Raw genomic sequence first — 19926 nt, 5'->3', positions numbered from 1 at the left:
CATTGAAGAAAAACAATGAATCTGCCCAACACTTCACAACCTGGAGGACATTATGCTAAGTGAAATCAGTCAATCACAAAAGGACAAATATTGCATGAGACCATTACTGTAAAAATTTAAGAAAAGATTTTCTTGCTAAATGAAATATTCTATGATGGTTATGGAGTCTGAATGTGGCACTGTGGATTACTGCACTGGATTACAAAGTCAGCTTGAACCACAAGGTTGGCGGTTCAAGTTCACCAGTCACTCCTTGGAAACCCTTTACAGGGTTAATGTGGGTCAGAACCAACTCCACAGCACTAAACAACAACATGATGGTTATAGGGGTGGGGAAGGGGTAAAGTATGAGGTAAATTTTGTTACCTGATGGCACATGGCGTAGATTGCAATCATTGTAATGACACAAAGTGTATAATTTATTCAATGTGGGACTAATATTTTCTGTAAATGTTCATTCAATTCACAATAAAAAGCTAAAAGAAAGGGTCCATGTTCCACCACTTCAAGTATGATCAAGGACTGATGGATGGTGCTGAAGGAAGAAGGCCAAGCTGCACTGAAGACATTGGCCAAAAAGAAGCCTCCAGGAATTGATGGAATTGATGGAATACAAATTGAAATTTTCAACAAACGTTGCGGCACTGGAAGTGCTCACACATCTATGCCAAGAAATCTGGAAGACAACTATCTGGCTAAACAATTGGAAGAAATCCATATTTGTGCCCATTACAAAGAGAGGTGACCCAGTGGAGTGTCGAAATCATAGAACATCATCATTAATATCGCATACAAGTAAAATTTTGCTGAAGATAATTCAGAAACAGCTGCAACAGTACATCGACAGAGAACTGTCACTATTCAAGCCAGAGTCAGAAGAGGACATAGAACAACAAGGAATATCATTGTTAAAATCAGATGGATCTTGGCTGAAAGTAGAGACTGTCAAAAAGATGTTTACTTACGCTTTATTGACTCTACAGAGGCTTTTGACTGCATGGATCATGGCAAGTTATGGTTAACATTGTGAAAAATGGGTATTCCAGAACATTCCATTGTTCTCATAAGGAACCTGTATACAGACCAAGAGACAGTTGTTCAAACAGAACAAGGGGATACTGAATGATTTAAAAATAGGAAAGGTGTATACCAGGGTTGTATTCTTTCACCATATTTATTCAATCTGTAAAATGAGCAAATAATCCAAGAAGTTGGATTATATGAAGAAGGACAGGGTATCAGGATTGGAAGAAGACTCCTTAACAACCTACAATATACAGATGAGGCAACCTTGCTTTTTGGAAGCAGAGAGTACTTATAATACTTACTGATGAAGATCAAACACTACAGCCTTCAGTATGGATTGCACCTCAATGTAAAGAAAACCAAGAACCTCACCGCTGTAACATCATGATAAATGGAGAAAAGATTGAAGTTGTCAAAGACTTCATTTTTCTGGGATCCACAATCAACACTCATTGAAGCAGCAGCCAAGAAATCAATGTATTGCATGAGGCAAATCTGCTGCACAAGACTTCTTTACAGTGTTCAACTGCAAAGACGTCAGTTTGAAGACTAAAGTATGCCTGGTCGAAGAAGCCATGGTATTTTTGATAATCTCATATGCATGTGAAAGTTGGACAGTGAATAAGGAAGACCGTAGAAGAACTGATGCATTACAGTTATGGTATCGGAGAAGACTATTAAAAGTATCATGAACTGCCAGACAAATCTGTTTTGAAAGAAGTACAGTCAGAGTGCTCCTTAGACACCATGATGATGAGACTTTGTCTCTCATACTTTGGACATATTATCAGGAGGGACCTGTCCCTGGAATCTGCAGAAGAACATCAAGCTAGGTAAAACGGAGAGTCAGAAAAAAGAGGAAGAGCCCCAATGAGATGAACTGGCACCATGGCAGCAACAATGGGCTCAAGTGTAGCCACAATTGTGAGGATAGCAGGCAGTGTTTCATTCTGTTGTGCATAAGGTTGCTATGAGTCAGAACCAACTGCATGAGATCTAAAAACTACAACATCCACTGCTGAAGGAAATGTCAAATGGTGTAGTCAAATGGTGAGATAACTGTTTGAAGGTTCCTCAAAAGGCTAAAATTACCTTAACAACAACAAAAACTCGTTGCCATGGAGTCAGTTCCCATTCATAGCAACTCCAGCAATTCCACTCTTATGTATATACCCAAAGAATTGAAAATGTACACCCACACATTAAAAACTTATGTACACCTGTTTGTAACAACATTATTTGTAATAGCCAAAACATGAAAATAACTCAAGTACCCATCAACTGAAGAATGCATACACAAACTGTAGTATGCCCATACACTAGAAAATTACTCAGCCAGAAGGAGAAATGAAATCCTGGTACTACAACCTGAAAGGACCTTGAGAACATCGTGCCGAGTAAAAGAAACTAATCACAAAAGGCCCCATATTTACAAATCCATTTATATGAAATGTCCAGAATAGGCAAGTCCATAAATTAGTGGAAATAGATTCGTAGTTGCCAAGAGTTTAGAGAAGGAGGAGAATGAAGACAGACTGCTAATGGGTATGGGTTTCTTTTGGGGTGATGAAAATATTCTGGAATCAGATCATGGTAATGGTTGCAACAGCTTTGGGAATACTTAAGAAACCAAAGAATAATGCATTTTAACAAGATACAGTTCACAGTATGTGACTTTTATCCCAAAGCAAAGGCCCTTGAGAGACAATAATTCTGCAGGCAGAAACTTGGAGGGTAGGGAAGGGCTGTACTTTGTTGGGTGTATGGAGGACTCAGGAGTCTCCTGTGGCCTTGCTATCTCCCATGACCCATGTTCCCATCTCCATTTGCCCAGACTCCAGACCTGGCAAGCCCAGCGGGGCAGGCGGGATGTGGGCAGGGCTGGCAGGCACTGGTGTGTTGGGGTTTGAGGAGATGACCTCGCTTGGCTTCTTGCCTTCAGGGGCCTCAGGGATCAGGTCTGGAGTGCTGTACTTCCCATTGACGTGTTCAAACTCCTGAACCTGGGCAAGGGGGGAGGCCAGGAGAGAAGGAGGTGGTCGAAGTTCAGCCCATGGCTTCAGGGCAGCTGGTGGAACCGGGGGTGCCATGGACTCTGCTCTGCCCAAGGCCACCCAAGCCGGACACAGTCTTGCCCACAGACTCCTGTGTAAGGCCCACCCTGCCCCACCACCCTGTGTCCCATGCTCTGTGACCAATCACCCTCATCCTGAGAGCCTTTCCAGGTTGGTTTCCTTATCATGAGTCAGCCCTGGCTCAGACCCTGAGCACTGACCCCCTTGACCGCTAACTCTGGGCAGAGCCAGGGCCCAGGTGGCCGCCAGCAGGCCCAGTAACGGCGTACTCACCCACCTTCTTCCTAACCAGTGACATGACCCCTATGCGCGTAAGCACGTGCTGCCTCGAGAGGCCCTCCCGGGGCACACCGTCTGCGAAGGTCTCTGCGCCATCAGCTCCAGGTTCACACAGGTGCCGCATGAAGAGGGACACATAGGCTCTGGGGTAGGGGCCGCAAGGACCCTCAGAGGGCTGGCAGAACCCCAGGCATCTTGTGGCCTGGGTCATGGTCCTTGTCTGCCTCCCGCCAGGCCGCAGGTTTAGACCCCAGAAAGTACTGGAGGGGGGCATGGCAACACCCTGGCAGGGGCACCTCCCAGAATGACCAACCCTCTTGGATAACACAGATTCCTCTCCCTAAGTTAACACCAACCAACTGGTTTTTGCAGAGGGAGCTGGTCAGTGTTTCTGCAAATGAACCTGCCCCACACCTGGACCCAGCCACCAAGAACCTGGTGCTAGCTAATTCCCAGCTGCCCTTGCCCTGGGGGACTAGGGATATGGAGAAGGTGCTGTACCTAAACTCCTTCTCGCTCTTTCCTCGAAGATCCCGCACCAGCCAGTGGGAGTTGAAGGCATCCTGAGGGGGCATGCCCCAGCGCATGATGGAGTTCAGAAAGGCCTTACGTTGCCGAGCATTGAAGCCCAGCACCTAGTGGGTGGAGGGGCAGCAGGAATGGGGTGAGTCTGATCAGGGTGGGGACACAGACGGGTGGTGGAGGAAGGGGAGGGTGGAGACTTGGATATGACCTGGGCAAACCCCTCCTCCAAAGCCTGGCAGGAGTGAGGGAATAAGATACAATAGGAAGGTGGGGGCTGGGAGAAACGGGAGATGAAGGCAGCTCCCACCTCGATGTTTCCACCAACTCGAGCAAGAAGTGGGGGCAGCGGCTTGTCCCTGTCACTCTTCAGCTGTCGCCTGGATTGTCGCCGTCCACCTGGAAGCAGCCCCCACACCCTCAGGAGAGCCTGAGAAAGCCTGAGCCCATCCCCACACACCAACATGCTCCAGGACAGTGGGACCCTCAGGATGTTTTCCTGTAGTTGCCCCCACCACCCGGAGCTGTCTTGATGCACCGGGGGAATGTGGTGACCCTTTCAGCCCCGAGCTGACCCCATCCAGATCCCTGGCCTCAGCACTGAGACTGACTCACTCTGCCCCTCCGGCCTCTCCTCAAAATCCTCATCCTCATCCTCAGAACCGATGGAATATTCAGACTGGTTGTCGGAGAGTTCGTCCTGCCACTCTGTGGGGGCCAGGCAGGGTACTGAGTAGGCCTCTCAAACCCAAGGCATGACAAGCCCCCACCCCTACCCCAAAGTGAAGATCCAAACAGCGCCCACCTCCAAAGGCTTATTGCAAGTTCAGTCATGCACACCACCAGCAAAGGTGAAGCCTCTCCTTTATTACCCACCTTGTTTCCCCAAACACCCAACACCCCACGCCTGCCTACAAGACCCTTTCTCTGAGAAGCCTTCTCATTACGTCTCTAGCTCACCTTCCACTCTCCCCACTGCCCACACCTCTGCCCTGGAGGCTACTGCTCAGCCTTGGGAACCTCCTTCAGCGTCCAGCCACAGCCAGGCGAGACATCCCCTGCCCGGGAACCCCGCCTCCAGGGTCCAACAACAGCCAGGTGAAACCCCGCCCACCCCGGGAACCCCACCTCCAGGAGCCAGCCACAGACTGGCGAGACCCCGCCCAGCACGGCTACAGGGCTCAACCACAGCCAAGCGAGACTCCGCCCAGCTCTGGGCCCCGCCCCCGGGGCCCAGCAACAGCGAGGTGAGAACCCGCCCACGCCAGGCCGCTCGCTCCAGGACCCAGTCACAGGTAGGCGACAGCCAGCGCAGCCCAGACCCGCACGCACCCTGGTCCTCCTGTGAGGCGTCGTTGTAGTTGACCTGCTTGCGGATGCGCTTGCCCTTGCCCAAGTTGCGCGCCAGATCTTCCTGCTGCTGCTCGTAGTGGTGCCGAAGCAGCTTCTCCCAGTAGTCAGGGTCCACGTTCTCCTCCTGCTTAATGATCTCCCTCTCCACCTCCTCCTAGGGGCACACACTCCGACTCAGTTCTGCTCCGCTAGGCTTGAGGGGTCGGGGCCAGAGACGAAGGCATCCACAGGCATGGTGCCATGGGACTCAGCGGACCAGCACCCCACAGGCCTGGGTTCCACAGGACTCAGGAGTGGGGGGAGCAGAGTGGGGGGTCTCATCCGACTGGAAGACCTCATGTTGCCTCTCTTGGGACTCATGGATGGATAAGAAGACCTGCCTACTCCATCACCAGATTACCACAGCCTGAGCTGACTTCCCTCTCGCCTGTCCCGGTCACCCATCCATTCACTCATTCATTCATTCCCCAAGTAATTGCAGGCACTGGGCTATAGGGGTGAACACACTCCAGAGGGAAAACTGAGCAGGAGATGGAGTCATCTTATGAAGTGAGTGACCTGGGAGCTGACCCTTCAAAGACAACAGGGGTCTGTTTGGTGGAGAAAGGGAAGATGGGGTGAGAGGGAATCCAGGCATGAGGCAGAGGGGGCAGGTGGGACCCTGACTGCCAAACCCTGAAGAGCAGGTTCTAGCCAGGGGCAGGGTTCGTTTGCACTTCAGAAAGGTCCTCTGGGTGGCTGTGGAGCTCAGTAAACGGACTCAAGGGGGCTTACCACACCATCCTCCTCTCGGACCACATACTGCGCCACCTTGAAGGAGCTCAAGTACTCGTTCATGTTCTGCAGCTCCGTGTCGTCCGTGGCATCCTGGTTCCGGTCCAGCAGCTTGGAGATGGCGGCATCGTCATAGTGGATCACACTGCTATCCTCCACGTCCTTGTTGTCCCCTGTGGAAAAAAGACCGGAAGTGCCTAGACCACCTGGGCAGCCTCCATGGGGCACCCATGATGGCCAGGGAGGGACCTGCACCCACCCTTCACCCACAGTCACCCACTCTTCCCAACAGGAGAAGCAGCCAGGGTAGGGCGGAACCCCTCACCCCCAGGAGGATGGGTGGGTAGTGCTGGTACCCACCTGGTGGGGTGCTGCCATGTTTTTTTTTCACACTGGCAGGCAAGGTGCCCCCTTTGGAGGACTGGACATCTGGGATGGGCGTGACAGGTCTCTGGCCCTGAGACATCATGCCTGCAAGGCAGAGGAGGAGAAGGGGGGATGGTGGAGTGGGAGCCACTAAGACACCCTTGACCCTGCCTGCCCCACCAGCAGAGATGGAACAGGGAGCCAGGACAGGACAGAGGAGAAAGGGACCCAGCCTAGTGTATCTACTCAAGAAGTAACCCCCCAAAAAATACGTAACCCAAGTCCCCATCCCAAGCACTCTCTGCAGCAGCGCACCCTCCACATCATCCTTGAAGAGCTCCTCAGTGCCGAACTTGAGGATGTCGTCCAGCTCCTGCTTGGTCATGGAGCCCGACTTGGAGCCGAGGCCTGGCCGCACCACCAGATGGGTCAGCATCATCTTGCGCTTGGCTACCTGGGTGATGCGTTCCTCCACCGAGGCCCGCGTCACAAAGCGGTAGATCATCACCTTCTTGTTCTGCCCAATGCGGTGGGCACGGCTGAAGGCCTGTGGACACCAGCAGCTCATCACAGCAGCTGACCAGGATCCTGGGGTCATGCATGTGTGACTGCATGTGTGTGAGGGGACTGTGTGTGCACACACAGGGTGTGATTGAGGAACAGTGCAGAGCATGTATAGTGTGGCTGAAGCTGTGCAGGGCTCCAGGGAGGGTCACTGGGAGCCGGACTGCACCTCCTGAAGCCGCTAAGGGGACTGGACAACTCGTGTTGGAGACCATAGCCACTTCAGTGTGTGTCAGTGACCACAAGGACATGCAAGGCTCGGCAGCTACCCAGGGCAAGGGGCTGAACACATATGAGGACACACCTAAGATGACATTCCAGGAGCATCCAGGTCCCTGGGTGATGTGAAAGGAGTCACATGGGGATAACTGAGTGTCTGTGGGGTGACTTGTATGCAAACTTGAGTACATAAGAGTGTGCTCATGCATTTGTAAGGGTGTCTGTGCTAACGGGGGTGTGTATGTCTCTGTCCCTGAGGTGGCCAGGAGACATCAGGGATGTCTATAGGACTTGTCCTTCCCTCTATTCCCCTGTCGCCTCCAAAATTGGTCCCCCTGGTCCCAGGGCTCCTCAGCCCACCTCCCTCCATGGCCTTGGTCTGAGGGTAAGGACAGACAGGGAGGACCACAGACTTGCTGAGTGTCCTTGGGCATACATCTTACTCCTCTCTACACTGGGATAGCTGCAGGGGCAGGGGAAAAACCTCCACCCAGCACTCAAAACCCCTCCTGGGCTGAGGCTCCCAGGGATCACTCAGGAGAGCCTGCAGCCCTGAGACATAGGTCAGGGGTGAAGGCCCCCGAACTAAGGAGCAAAAGAGGCAATGAAGGATGGGAGCCAAGGTCAAAAACAAGAGAAGAGTCCAGCTGACTGAGGTGTCCTGAGGGTGGTCTCAGAGTCACACACCTGGATGTCATTGTGTGGATTCCAGTCGGAGTCGTAGATGATGACTGTGTCTGCTGTGGCCAGGTTGATGCCCAGGCCACCTGCCCGGGTGGAGAGGAGGAAGCAGAACTGCTGGGCCCCCGGGGCTGCAGACAGAAGCCAATGTCCAGCAGAAGATGCAGTGGGAGGGCACAGGTGGACAGAAGACAAGATGGAGAGAGGAGATCAAAGAGGACCTCTCAAATGCCCAGAGGTGCCCAGGAGAGCACTGGGACAGGCGATGGTCCTCACTGATGGTCACCTGAACCCCCACTTAGCCCCACCTGTGCACTGATCCCAACCCAGCTAATTGGAGAAACAGAAGAAAGTTGATCTTCAAAGACCAGATGGGCAATGACCCAAATGCAAATAGGTTGTAAACATAGCAAAACCTCTCAAGGGTCCCACTCACCAGCTCCCACACCCCCCACAAAGGTGAGTCTCTTGAGGCTTCCCCAGCTCTTCCTAGCCCATTGATGCCCTCAGAGTGGCGAAAGAATACCCAGGGACACAGCTCTCAGTGGGCAGTCCTGACTGTCCCAGGAAGGCTGGTTTTCAGTCCCATCAGAGCCCTGTGTGGATTGACCAGGACTGACCACAGTGCCCACTAAGACTGCAAACAGGCCCTCAGTCGCCAAATGCTTCATTCATCCACTCTCACTTCCAAGGTGCATCATAGCCACATTGAGATCTTCAAACTCTGTCCTAGTTTTACACCCCCGTGTCCCTGAATTGAGTGTGCAAGAGGAATTGCTACAATTAGCATTTGGCCTGGCCCTTACTGATCATGTTGTTGTTGTTGTTGTTATGTGCTGTGGAGTTGGTTCCGACTCACAGCGACCATATACAGGGTTTCCGAGGCTGTAAATCTTTACGGGAGCAGATATCCTCATTTTTCTCCCGCAGAACAGCTGGTAGTTTCGAACTGCTGACCGTGAGAGATTAGCAGCCCGATTTGTAACCAGTACGCTACTAGAGCTCCTTTTTCTGATCATGGAAGCTAGGAAATAGCTCCATGGTTGTGCAAAGTGAATTCATTTCAGCATTGAAAGCCTAATGCTATGACTTAAGGACAGGTCTGGTGGTGCAACAGCTAAGCATTTGACTGATAATTAAAAGGTTGGCTTTTCTAAGCCATCCAGCCACTCTACAGGAGAAAGACCTGGCCTGGTAATCTGCCCCCATGAAGATTATAGCCTAGAAAGCCTTTGGGGCAGTTCTACCTGTCACATGGAGTCACTACGTGCTGAAACTGACTTGACAACACCAGCTTCCTTCAGCCGTTTGAGAAGCAGCTAATTTGAAGTTGAGTTGGGTGATCTAAGAACTTAGTTTAGAATAACAGGCAGGAATGACCCAGAAGGGTGGTTGGGGTACCATTGAATCTGTCGATTGCCTCTTGCCGAAGGCCCCCAGTAATGCCTCCATCAATCCGCTCATACTTGTAGCCTTCATACTCGAGAAAATCTTCCAGGAGGTCCAGCATCTTGGTCATCTGCAGGGTAGATGGTATGTCTGAGGGGATGCCACCAAGGAGGGGCCTCCACGGTGCCATGGACAGGACCCCCAGCCGAGTTAGGGGAGGGCAGAGCAGCCAGACTAGACAAGGACACAACCTCCACCTCCTTGAATCCAATCCATCCTCCAGACTAGTTCTGAAACCACCTACCCAAAGCACAATTCTGTGTGTGAGCCTTCCCTGTTCACACAGACCTGTCCCGGTTCTTCACCCTGGCACTCAAGGTGCTTCATCTGGGCTTCATCTCCCTCACACCCTCATCATCCCAAACCACTTGTCTAGAAAATTGGGCTCTCTACTAGAACATCCACCCCCTTACTGCCTAGAAAGTCCAAATATCACCTACTCTGTGAAGTTCTCCCTGATTTCACTCCTCCCATGGGAGAAAAAAAGGGAAGCTCTTTCTGAATCATTATGAAAGGTAGTTTAGCAGGATATAAAACTACTAGTTATTGTTAAGTGCAGTCGAGTCAGTTCCGACCCATAGCGACCTTGTACAGGGTTTCCAAGGAGCAACTGGTGAGCTTGAACTGCCAACTATGCAGTTCAAGCCAACTTTGCAGTCCAAGGCACTAACCCACAGCACCACACCAGGAGTCATAGTAAATGGTTATTTATCCGCAATGTATTGAAGATTTTACATTTATCTCCTGTCACTTATCATTGCTGATGAGAAGTCTGAGGATAGATAGCCTGTCATTCCTATGTAAGTACTAGGGCTAAAGTGATACAGTTTCACTATTATGTGTCCAGAAGTTAGTTTCATTTTATTTATTTTGCTTGGTCCTTCATTGTACACTTTAGATCTCAGACCCTGTATCAAGTCTGACAAATGTTCAGCTCACCATGATTTCACCATTTCCTCTACTTTTTCTTCTGCAAATCCTATTAAGTTATTTTTTTAGAGTCTGACATGATCTTTCACATTTGTATCTTCACCTTTCTATGCTGAATTCTGGAAGGTTCCTTAGTGCCCAGCGCCAGTTCTTCAATGTTCATGACAGTAGTTTCAAGAGTTTATCCAGTCTGTTGAAACACTTTATTTCAATGACTCCTACACAGATACTCTTTTGGACATATTGTCCGGAGGAAACAATCGTTGGAGAAGGATGTCATGCTGGGTAAGGTGGAGGGTCAGATAAAAAGAGGAAGACCCCCAACGAGATGGATTGGCCAGGTAGCATCATTGATGGACTCAAGTGTGGCAGCGGTAGTGAGGTTGTCCCAGGACAGACATTGTTTTGTTCTGCTGTGCATGGTGTCACCATGAGTCGATTCTGACTCGATGGCACCTGACAACAACAACAACAACACAGATACTAGTTCTTCTTATTTGATTTCTTCCTGGTTTTAATTTTGGGGTGGGGTGGGGGGATCCTAAACATGCTTCTTCAAAGAGTTTTTCAGGTTGTTTTATTATTTTCCTTGCATTTGGATTCCAATTAGTGTTTTGCGTCCCAGGACATCTTAACATTCTATTTGGTCAACAGTTTTGGAATGTTGGTCATTAGGCCCACTTTGGACAAGAGAGCTCTGTCCCTTACCCTTTGTGCACATCTCTAGAGTTGAACAGTAGTTCTCTCTACCTGGTACCACCACAAAGATTCAGCCTAAACTCAGGTCTTTTGTTGATAGTGGTATTAGGAGATGATGGATTCCATCTCCAAGCCAGCCCACTGCTTGGTTCGGTTTGGTCTGCTTTCCCCATATTCCTCGGCCTGCCACGGTCCCATAGATTTTAACAATCCCAGGAACTGTTTGTGTCAACTTTCATATGCACAGAAGTCACATCCCAGTTTATGGCTTCAAGTAATGAATCTAGTCTTTTCATACTAGGCACATTTTTAGTCCCAGGACACTTCACAGACGTGGAACTATGCCCTCCATCACAGATCTGGCCACAGGGGTGAGTAACTAGCCCTCTCTATCTATTTTTACTGTAGCAAAATGCATGCAGCATAACATTTGCCATTTCAACCGTTTTGTATGTATGTATTTCTGAAAACATTAATTACATTCAGTGTGATGTACAATCATCACCACCATCTTTTCAAATGATCTCATCACCTCAAACAGAAACTCAGTGCCCCTTCAACAACAATTCTTTTGTCCTCCCACAAACCCCTCGTGTCCACTAATAAGCTCTGGTCTCTAAACATTTGCCCATTTTAAATATTTCATATAAGTGGGATATAATATTTGTCCTTTTGTGTCTGACTTATTTCACTCAGCATAAGCTCTTCAAGGTTCACCCATGCCATGGCCTGTTTCTGATCTTCATCTGAATCATATTCCACTGGATGGATGGACCACATTTTGTTTATCCAGTCACCAGTTGAAAGATGCTTGGGTCGTTCCCACCTTTTAACTATTGTAAAGAATGCTGCAACAAACTGCAATAAACATTGGTGTATCTGAGTGTCAAGTCTTCAGGTATATGCTTAGGAGTGGAGTTGATGGGTCATGTGGTAATTCTATGTTTAACTTTCTGAAGAACTGTATTCTACAACTGCACTGTTTTCCAGTCCTGTCAGCTAATGGATGACAGTAACTATCTCTTTAACTTGGTCTCCCACACGAAACTGTGAGCAATGTGAAGATAGAGACTCATTTGTCTCTGTACCCAAGTACCTAGCACAGAGTTTGATGAATGACAGATGAACAGATAAAGGAACAAATGAGTGAGAGTAAACAGACTTCCTCTGACTGTCCCAAAGGCAATGCTGTAATTGCAACCTCAGGATCATGCTAGAAAGGGGCCTTTCCAGGAGCTGCCCCCACCTCAGAACTCCTCCTGGTGCAAGCTCAAGGCCCACCTTACTGAGAACCAGCTCACAAAGGTGAGGGGTATGGAAGCTATGGCTCCAGTCTGGTACCATTCAGCTTGTCAAGAGTCAGGTAGGAAGGAGATGCTGATCTTTCCAGCCAACAGACCCCAAATCATTGACCTTAAACCTCAGCCAGCTCTCCTTGACTGCATGCTGCCAAGGCACAGACTTAACAACCTTTGGAACCCAGGGATCATCCCTCCCACATGGATAGCATCAGCATCCATGGGGTGCCTCTGTCCACCAGGTCCCTCTCTCAGCAGACAGCAGGACAGCATGCTCCTCGGCTGAGAGGGAGTTGGGGCTGGGTCAATGGAGCGGCTCACCTGAGAGAAGATGAGCACACGGTGGCCTTCGTCCCGCAGCTTCTTGAGCATCTTCTGCAGCAGCATGAGCTTCCCTGAAGACTTGACCAGGGAGCTGCCATCATAAGAGCCATTGGGCAAGACAGGTGCCTCCTGGACACACAGCAGAAACCAGGGCATGAAGGGCACCTGTTCCTCTCTGGTTCTGCACCAAAGAGGCCCAGTAGGCAGACAAGGGCCCGGCAATAGACCAAATGCCCATCTACCCAGTTGGGGGCTCCTCCTTGCTGAGCATAGAACTCAAACAGGAGTCAGCCCAAGCTCACAGGGTCACACAGGCCCCAGCTCCCGCTGCCACCTTCTCAGGCAGCGGTCACAGACATACTAACTCCACCTTTGGTCTTCATGCCCTGATTGGCACTCCACCAAGACCCAATGCTTCAGTGAATAAACAAGACAGCCATGCTAAGCTGGCCTCCCAGTGGGAAGCTCATCTAGTCACAGCTAGCCGCTGGGTTGCATCCAGAGAATGCCACCCTCTGAACCCCAGCTAGACACAGTGCCCATCAGAAGGCAAGTTACAACACAGTTCTTTGTCATCCCAAAGAGTCATGAGAACAGTCTGGGGTGATCCCCAGTTGGGCTCTTTCCAGCACAGTCTCCTACAGCTATCTCTGCACTGTTCTTGTGGAGAGCAATGGGAGGGGCACTTCAATTAGAATCAGAACAGCAACGATGGAGACATCTACTGAGAAGTCTGATCCTCACCATGGCCCTCCCAGATAGATGCTGCTATTGTACCCACGTAACTAAACAGAGGTTCTGCGAGGATCATTAACTTTCCTGATCCTGCACAGCTGGCAAGGGCTAGCGCTCGCCCAAGTGTGTCTGGTCGCTCACCCACGGCTGTACGTCAGAACCACTGAAGCAGGTTAAAAATGTGATTTCTGAGCCTCACCCAGACCTTCTGGACTCCCTTCATGATGGCGCCAGCTAAGCGTTCGGGACCCTGCCCTGAGAGGACCTTGATGTCCCTTTATTTTAGAGATCACAGAGTGAGACCTTCAGGAAGGAGAGGACCTGCCTGAGCAAGGGACAGACATAGGTCCTCAGAGGCTTCTCTTTGTAACAAGGAAGCCACCTGCATCACCGCCAGAGTCTCATTCTCAGGGCACAGCTAGGGGATGTGGGGCTGAGCCCACAGACCCTACCACGACATCAGGGGTATGTATCACAACAGTCACAGGACACTTATTACAGTAGCCACAGGCACTCACCACAGCGGCCACAGGGAAGAGGTAGGGGTGGTTGCAGCATTTCTTCAGGTCCATCATGATGTTGAGCAGTGACACCTGGTTCCCGCCCCCCTTGGAGTTCAGGGCCTCGAAGTTCCGTGTGAGGATGAACTTGTAGTACTTCCTGACACAGGGCATGAGGAGAAGGGCTGGAGGTACTGAGGCCAGGCTGGACCAGCCCCCCCACCCCCAAGAGCCCCTCCCATGAAGGGTATCCTGCTCTGGCCTATAGGGTGAGGGACCTGCTCTGGCCTATAGGAGGCTGAGGGCCATTACCCATATACAAAGACCAGGGGGAACCCCTGAAGGAAACTGCTAGAAGGCCAGCAGTTCAGAGCTCTGGTCAAGAGTCCTGAGAGAAACCTCAAAAAGGAAGGCAAGTCAAGGTCCTGGCAGAGCAGGAAAAACCTTCCACTCACCCCTGGAGGTGACCCAGGACAGGTGGGACCTAGCAGGGAGGCAGCTGAGAAGCCCTCCCAGCCAGGGATATGGGCAGCCCACTCACTTCTGCATCTGACTGAGCTCCACACGCACGATCAGTTCGGTCTTGGCCGGCATGTTCTTGAACACGTCAGCCTTGAGCCGTCTCAGCATGTGTGGCCCCAGCAGGTCATGCAGCTTCTTGATCTGGTCTTCCTTGGAGATGTCTGCAAACTCCTCCAGGAAGCCCTCCAGGTTGCTGCAAGAAAGGGCTGGGCTAGAAACTGGAAGCAAAGGACCAGTGCAGGTCAAAGTCCTCCGCAAAGGTGTTACAGCTATGACCGGGCCACAGGGAAAACCAAGTCAGCCCCCTGTCACTGTTGGAGGTGCTTGGGGGCCGGAACCCTGGACCGCCCGGATATCCTCTCAGTCTCCAGTTAAGCCTGAGATATTTGATACATTCTGGCTTTCTAAGTCACACAGACCTTCCTGTCCTCAAACCTCTGGGACTAGTACCCATTCTACAGGTAAAAAATGGAGGATGAAAGGTGCCCAAGTGCGCTGGACTGCAAAGTTGGTTTGAACCACAAGGTCTGCAGTTCAAGCTCACCAGCCGCTCCTTGAAAACCATACACAGGGTTGCTATGAGTCGGAACTGACTTGGCAGTACTTAGCAAGAACAACAACAACTGTTCCAAAGCCTTCTCTCAAATCTACGCATCCTGATTCCAGAACATTCTTTACCCAGAACACTCATCCTGGGCAGGAAAGTGGTGTAGGTGAAGGCAAGGAGGTTGGTGCTCTCCAAATCTTGAGCAAGAAGGAAAAGGTGAGCTCTCCTCATCTCCACCCCAGACCCTCCTCTCTGCTTCCTGTCATGGTCACCCACAGTCCTCACGGAGAAATAGGAGTGGGGAGCATGGCTGTAGCCAAGCCAGGGTGAGGGAACAGGTTAAGTCACCAGGGTAGTTAACAAGGGCCAATACTGCACCAGGTCCTTTGAGATGAGGCCTGCTAATGTGCCCACTCGTTTTCCCCAGGCCCCACGGCTCACTTGAACCTCTCCGGGGTCAGGAAGTTGAGCAAATGAAAGAGCTCCTCCAGGTTGTTCTGAAGGGGGGTCCCTGTGAGCAGCAGCTTGTAGTCAATCTTGTAGCTGTTTAAGACCCTGAAGAACTTAAGAGGGAACAGAAGGGTTAGTCAGGTCACAGTGTAGCCAGCCCCTTGATAGCTCCCAGGCCGTGGTACCCACCTACCTTGGATTGGTTGTTCTTGAGCCGGTGCGCCTCGTCCACCACCAGGCAGGCCCATTCGATGGAACCCAGGATGGCCTGGTCGATGGTGATGAGCTCATAGGAAGTGAGCAACACGTGGAACTTGATCTGGACTTCTTTCTGCAGGGATAGGAGGTGGAGGAGGGATGCTGAGAGGGGAGGCAAGAAAGAGGCATAGTGGGAACCCCCAAATATTCTTAAGGACCCCCAGAGGCCTGGCCAGCTCAGGGTTGAAAATGAAACATTGGTCTGAGCTAAAGGGATAAAGTGAGGCCCGGAACCCAGCACTGAGATGAGTACTGTGTTGGGAAAGACTCCAACTGTTACTATTATGAACAGTAACAGCTTCTGGGTTTGGAAGGTGTCTGTGTGGTGCAAAAGGTTTGAGATCAGCTGCTAACCTGTAAAGGTAGGTGGTCTCAACCTACCCAGCAGCACTACAGAAGAAAGGCCTGGAGATCTGTTTCCATAAAGATTCCAGCCAATAAAGGCCTATGGGGTGGCAGTTCTACTCTGTCACATGGGGACACTATGAATTGGAATGAGCTCAACATCAAATACTATCACCAGCAGATGTGGAACACAGAGTGTGTGACTGGCCTGCGTGCTGTACTTTCGCTCATCCTCCCAAACCAGCTATCCGCACGTCCACTTGGCAACCTACAAGACCTCCCAATGGCTGTGTACCTCCCCAGATCCCCAAGGCAGGATTCACACCCAGGGCTAGCTCAACAACAACCCACTATCAGAGCCCCTTTGGAGACTGGACACAGGGCACCAAGGGTCATGGTAAGGGGAGGAGTAGAAAGGGCGTGTCTGTGGGTGCAGCAACAAGGCAGGCCCCCAAAATGTGACAGGCCCAAAAAAGTGTAACATGAAGTGGGGCTATAGGGCCAGCCTGCCAGAGTGGCACAGGGCTGGCTCCCTGTGTGGGGGGTTCACAGCCAGGAGAAACTTCTGTTTTCTGCCTGGCAGCAAGGGGCCTTTCATGATGGCTGAGGAAGCCAGGGCCTGTCCCCAGGGAAAGTGCTCTGTGTCCCCCCTGTAGCCTTCTCTTCTCCCACCAGGCAGACCTCCAAGTAAAAGTCTGAGGTTCTATAACTGACTGGATTAGCTAAAAGAGGTGCTAGAATTTGCCCAGGAAAATAGGCTTTATGTTAAGCCTTTGTGGAGTAGGAGGCCTTAGGTGGAATCCTGAGCCCTAACCCAGAACCTTCTGAGATGGGCCATTCCCATTTGAAAGGACATGCAAACCAACCCAGAACAGCTAGAGGAACAGAAGATACTTCTGGAAAGTAAGACCAGCAGAGAGAAGAAAAAAGCAGAGTGTTCGGCTGTTACAATATCAAGCAAGCTATTTGCCTTGGAACCACCAAGGCAAGAAAAGACAGCCCATCAGGGGAAACCCCCTTCTAAGACTGAAACTCAAAGGGAACACACAAGCAGGCTTGTACGCTCACTGGACTTCCTTGTGAGTGGAAGTAGGGAAAATGCAGCAACGAAGACATGGGCTGAGTTTGGACATGTTCCAGAGACAACCATTGACCTTGAGAGAGAAAAGAGGAAGGACTGGCTGGTTTGAAGCTGAGGGACACTGACCTAGCCACAGTGGGCTAGAGTTGAGAGTGAAGAGGCCAGATGGTCTGACGTGCAGGGAAGCGTGGGAGAACTCCCAGACTTGCAGATAGTACCCATTTGACCTAACTTGGAAGGTTTGCTGACCAGAACTCAAACAGATGAAGATAAAGAAGTTTGATACAGTGAGCAAATGTAAATTGCTACAATTTGATGAACTGGACCTTTGTTTATGGATGTAGTTGCTCAAAATTCCAATCGAAAGGAAAGGATTCTTCATATCAAAGATCAAGCCTGCCTCCTCAGTACACTGGGTTGATTGCTGTTGGTGTCTTGTTGTTAGGGACTGAGTCGATACTAACTCATAGTGACTCTATTCACAACAGAACAAAAACATTGCCTGGTTCTGTGCCAACCTACATTTAAATCCATTGTTGCTGCCACTGTGACAATCCATCTATAGTTGGGGGTCTTCCTCTTTTTCTCTGACCTTCTACTTTACACATTATGTTTCTCCAGGGACTAGTCCCTCCTGACAATATGTCTAAAGTATGAGAGACGAAATGTGGTCATCCTGGCTTCCAAAGAGCATTCTGGCTGTACGTCTTCCAACACAGATTTGTTCGCTCTTTTGGCAGTCAGTCCACAGTACTTTTAATAATCTCCTCCAACACCATAACTCAAATGCATCAATTCTTCTACAGTCTTCCTTATTCATTGTCCAACTTTCACAAGGATATGAAGTTATCGAAAATATTCTGGTTTGGGTCAGGCACACCTTAGGCCTCAACTGAAACCTTTGCTCTAGAACACTTTAAAGAGAGAAGTCTTGTGCATCAGATTTGCCTAACACAATACGTCACTTGGTTTCTTGACTGCTGCTTCCATGAGTGTTGATGGTTGATCCGAGTAAAATGACATCTTTGACAACCTTAATCTTGTCTCCATTTACATGGGTTATTTATTGGTCCAATTGTGAGGGTTTTTGTTTTCTTGCTTTGAGGTGCAACCCATACCAAAGGCTGTAGTAGTCTTTGCTCTTCATCAGTAAGTAAGATTTTCAGCAAGGTTATATCATCTACAAATTGCAGGCTGTTAATGAGTCTTCCTCTAATCCTGATGCCACCTCTTTCTTCATATAATCCAGCTCAGATTATTTGCTCAGCATGCAGATTGAATAAGTATGGTGAAAGAATGCACACCTTACCTAGTTTTAAAGCATTCAGTGTTCCTTTGTTCTTTTCAAACAACTGCCTCTTGGTCTATGTACAGTTTTCCTCAGGGGCACAATTAAGTGTCCCAGAATAGTCATTCTCCAAAATGTTGTCCATGGTTTGTCATGATCCCCCACAATCAAAAGTCTTTGTGTAGTCAATAAAGCACAGTAAACATCTTTCTAGTATTCTCTGCTTTCAGCCAAGATCAATCTGACGTCAGCAATGATATCCATCATTCCATGTCTGGTTTAAACCTCTGGAAATTATCTGTCAATGTACATTTGCAACCATTTGGGGATTATTTTTAGCAAAATTTTACTTGTATGAGTTATTAATAATATTGTCCAATTACTTCCCCATTCCGTTGGGTCACCTCTCTTTGGAATGGCCACAAATATGGATTTCTTCCAATCAGTTGGCCAGGTAGTTGTCTTCCAAATTTTTGGCATAGTTGAGTGAGTGCCTCCAGTGCTGTATCAGTTTGTTGAAAGATTTCAATTTGTATTCTATCAATTCCTTGTTCTTTGTCAATGCCTTCAATGCACCTTGGACTTCTTCCTTCAGTATCACTGGCTTTTGATCATATGTTGCCTCTTGAAAGGGATGAATATCCACCATTCCTTTTTGGTACAGTGACTCTGTGTGTTCCTTCCATATTCTTTGATGCTTTCTGCATCATTATATTTTGCCCATAGAACCCTTCAATATTGCAAGTTGAAGCTTGAATTTTTTCTTCAGTTCCCTCAGCTTGAGAAATGCTGAGTGTATCCTTCCCTTTTGGTTTTCTAACTCCAGGTTTTTCTAACTCTTTGCACATTTCGTTTAAATATTTGACTTTGTCATCTCCAGCTGCTCTTTGAAACTTTCTATTCCGCTCTTGTACTTCCTCATTTCTTCCATTTGTTTTAGCATCTCTACACTGGAGAACAAGTTTCAGTTTCTCTTCTGACATACATTTTGGTCTTTTCCTTCTGTCTTGTCTTCCTAATGACCTTTTGCTTTCTTCCTGTATGGTGTTCTTAATGTCATCCCACAACTCTATTGGTCTTCGGTCTTTAGTGTCTAATGCATCACATCTGCTCTTCAGATGATCTCTAAATTCAGGTGGGACATGTTCTGGTTCTTGTGGACTTTTTTTCATTTTCTTCAGCTTCAGTCTGAACTCTATATGAGAGATTAATGGTCTATTACACAGTCTTCCCCTACATTTCTTTTGGCTAATGACGTGGAGCTTTCCCACCATCTCTGTCCAGAGATGTATTCTGTATATTCACTTTGATTTCTGTGTATTTGCAATGAAGTCATTGGCCTTGTAAAATTCTATTAGAAGATCTCCAGCATTGTTTCTATCACCAAGGCCATATTTTCCAACTATTTTTCCTTCCTCTTTGTTTCCAACCTTTGCATTCCAATCACCAGTAATTATCAATACATCTTGATTGCATGTTTGATCAATTTCAGACTGAAGGAATACTGGGTTGGTAGGGACAAGCAACTTAGACATTGGCTATCTAAAATGGGGGATTAACTTAGAGAGGGAGAGGGGCTGTGTGCTGACGGCTGGGGGGCAGGCTTGTGGGGTGTACCCTTTGGTTATTTGAATGGTTATA

General features: G+C 49.1%; 1 protein-coding gene across 1 annotated transcript in view; it reads right to left on the bottom strand.

Annotated features, from left to right (window-relative positions):
- Positions 1-3487: 3487 nt before the first annotated feature.
- The window catches only part of CHD5 (chromodomain helicase DNA binding protein 5), a 57086-nt gene continuing 40647 nt past the window's right edge, over positions 3488-19926 (bottom strand). Inside the window, exons 16-30 of the mRNA XM_006876912.1 lie at positions 15507-15644; positions 15305-15426; positions 14336-14509; positions 13813-13954; positions 12557-12688; positions 9261-9378; positions 7866-7990; positions 6711-6942; positions 6390-6500; positions 6030-6202; positions 5235-5409; positions 4518-4610; positions 4213-4301; positions 3920-4015; positions 3488-3523 (exon numbers count right to left, since the gene is read on the bottom strand). Of these exons, the coding sequence (XP_006876974.1) occupies positions 3488-3523; positions 3920-4015; positions 4213-4301; positions 4518-4610; positions 5235-5409; positions 6030-6202; positions 6390-6500; positions 6711-6942; positions 7866-7990; positions 9261-9378; positions 12557-12688; positions 13813-13954; positions 14336-14509; positions 15305-15426; positions 15507-15644 (1956 nt within the window). The remainder of the gene's footprint in view (positions 3524-3919; positions 4016-4212; positions 4302-4517; positions 4611-5234; positions 5410-6029; positions 6203-6389; positions 6501-6710; positions 6943-7865; positions 7991-9260; positions 9379-12556; positions 12689-13812; positions 13955-14335; positions 14510-15304; positions 15427-15506; positions 15645-19926) is intronic.

Source organism: Chrysochloris asiatica, unplaced genomic scaffold (genome assembly GCF_000296735.1).
Source record: "Chrysochloris asiatica unplaced genomic scaffold, ChrAsi1.0 scaffold00425, whole genome shotgun sequence".
Lineage (NCBI taxonomy): Eukaryota > Metazoa > Chordata > Mammalia > Afrosoricida > Chrysochloridae > Chrysochloris > Chrysochloris asiatica.
The sequence above is the reverse complement of the archived record's forward strand: the minus strand, read 5'-3'. Positions and strand labels throughout refer to the sequence as shown.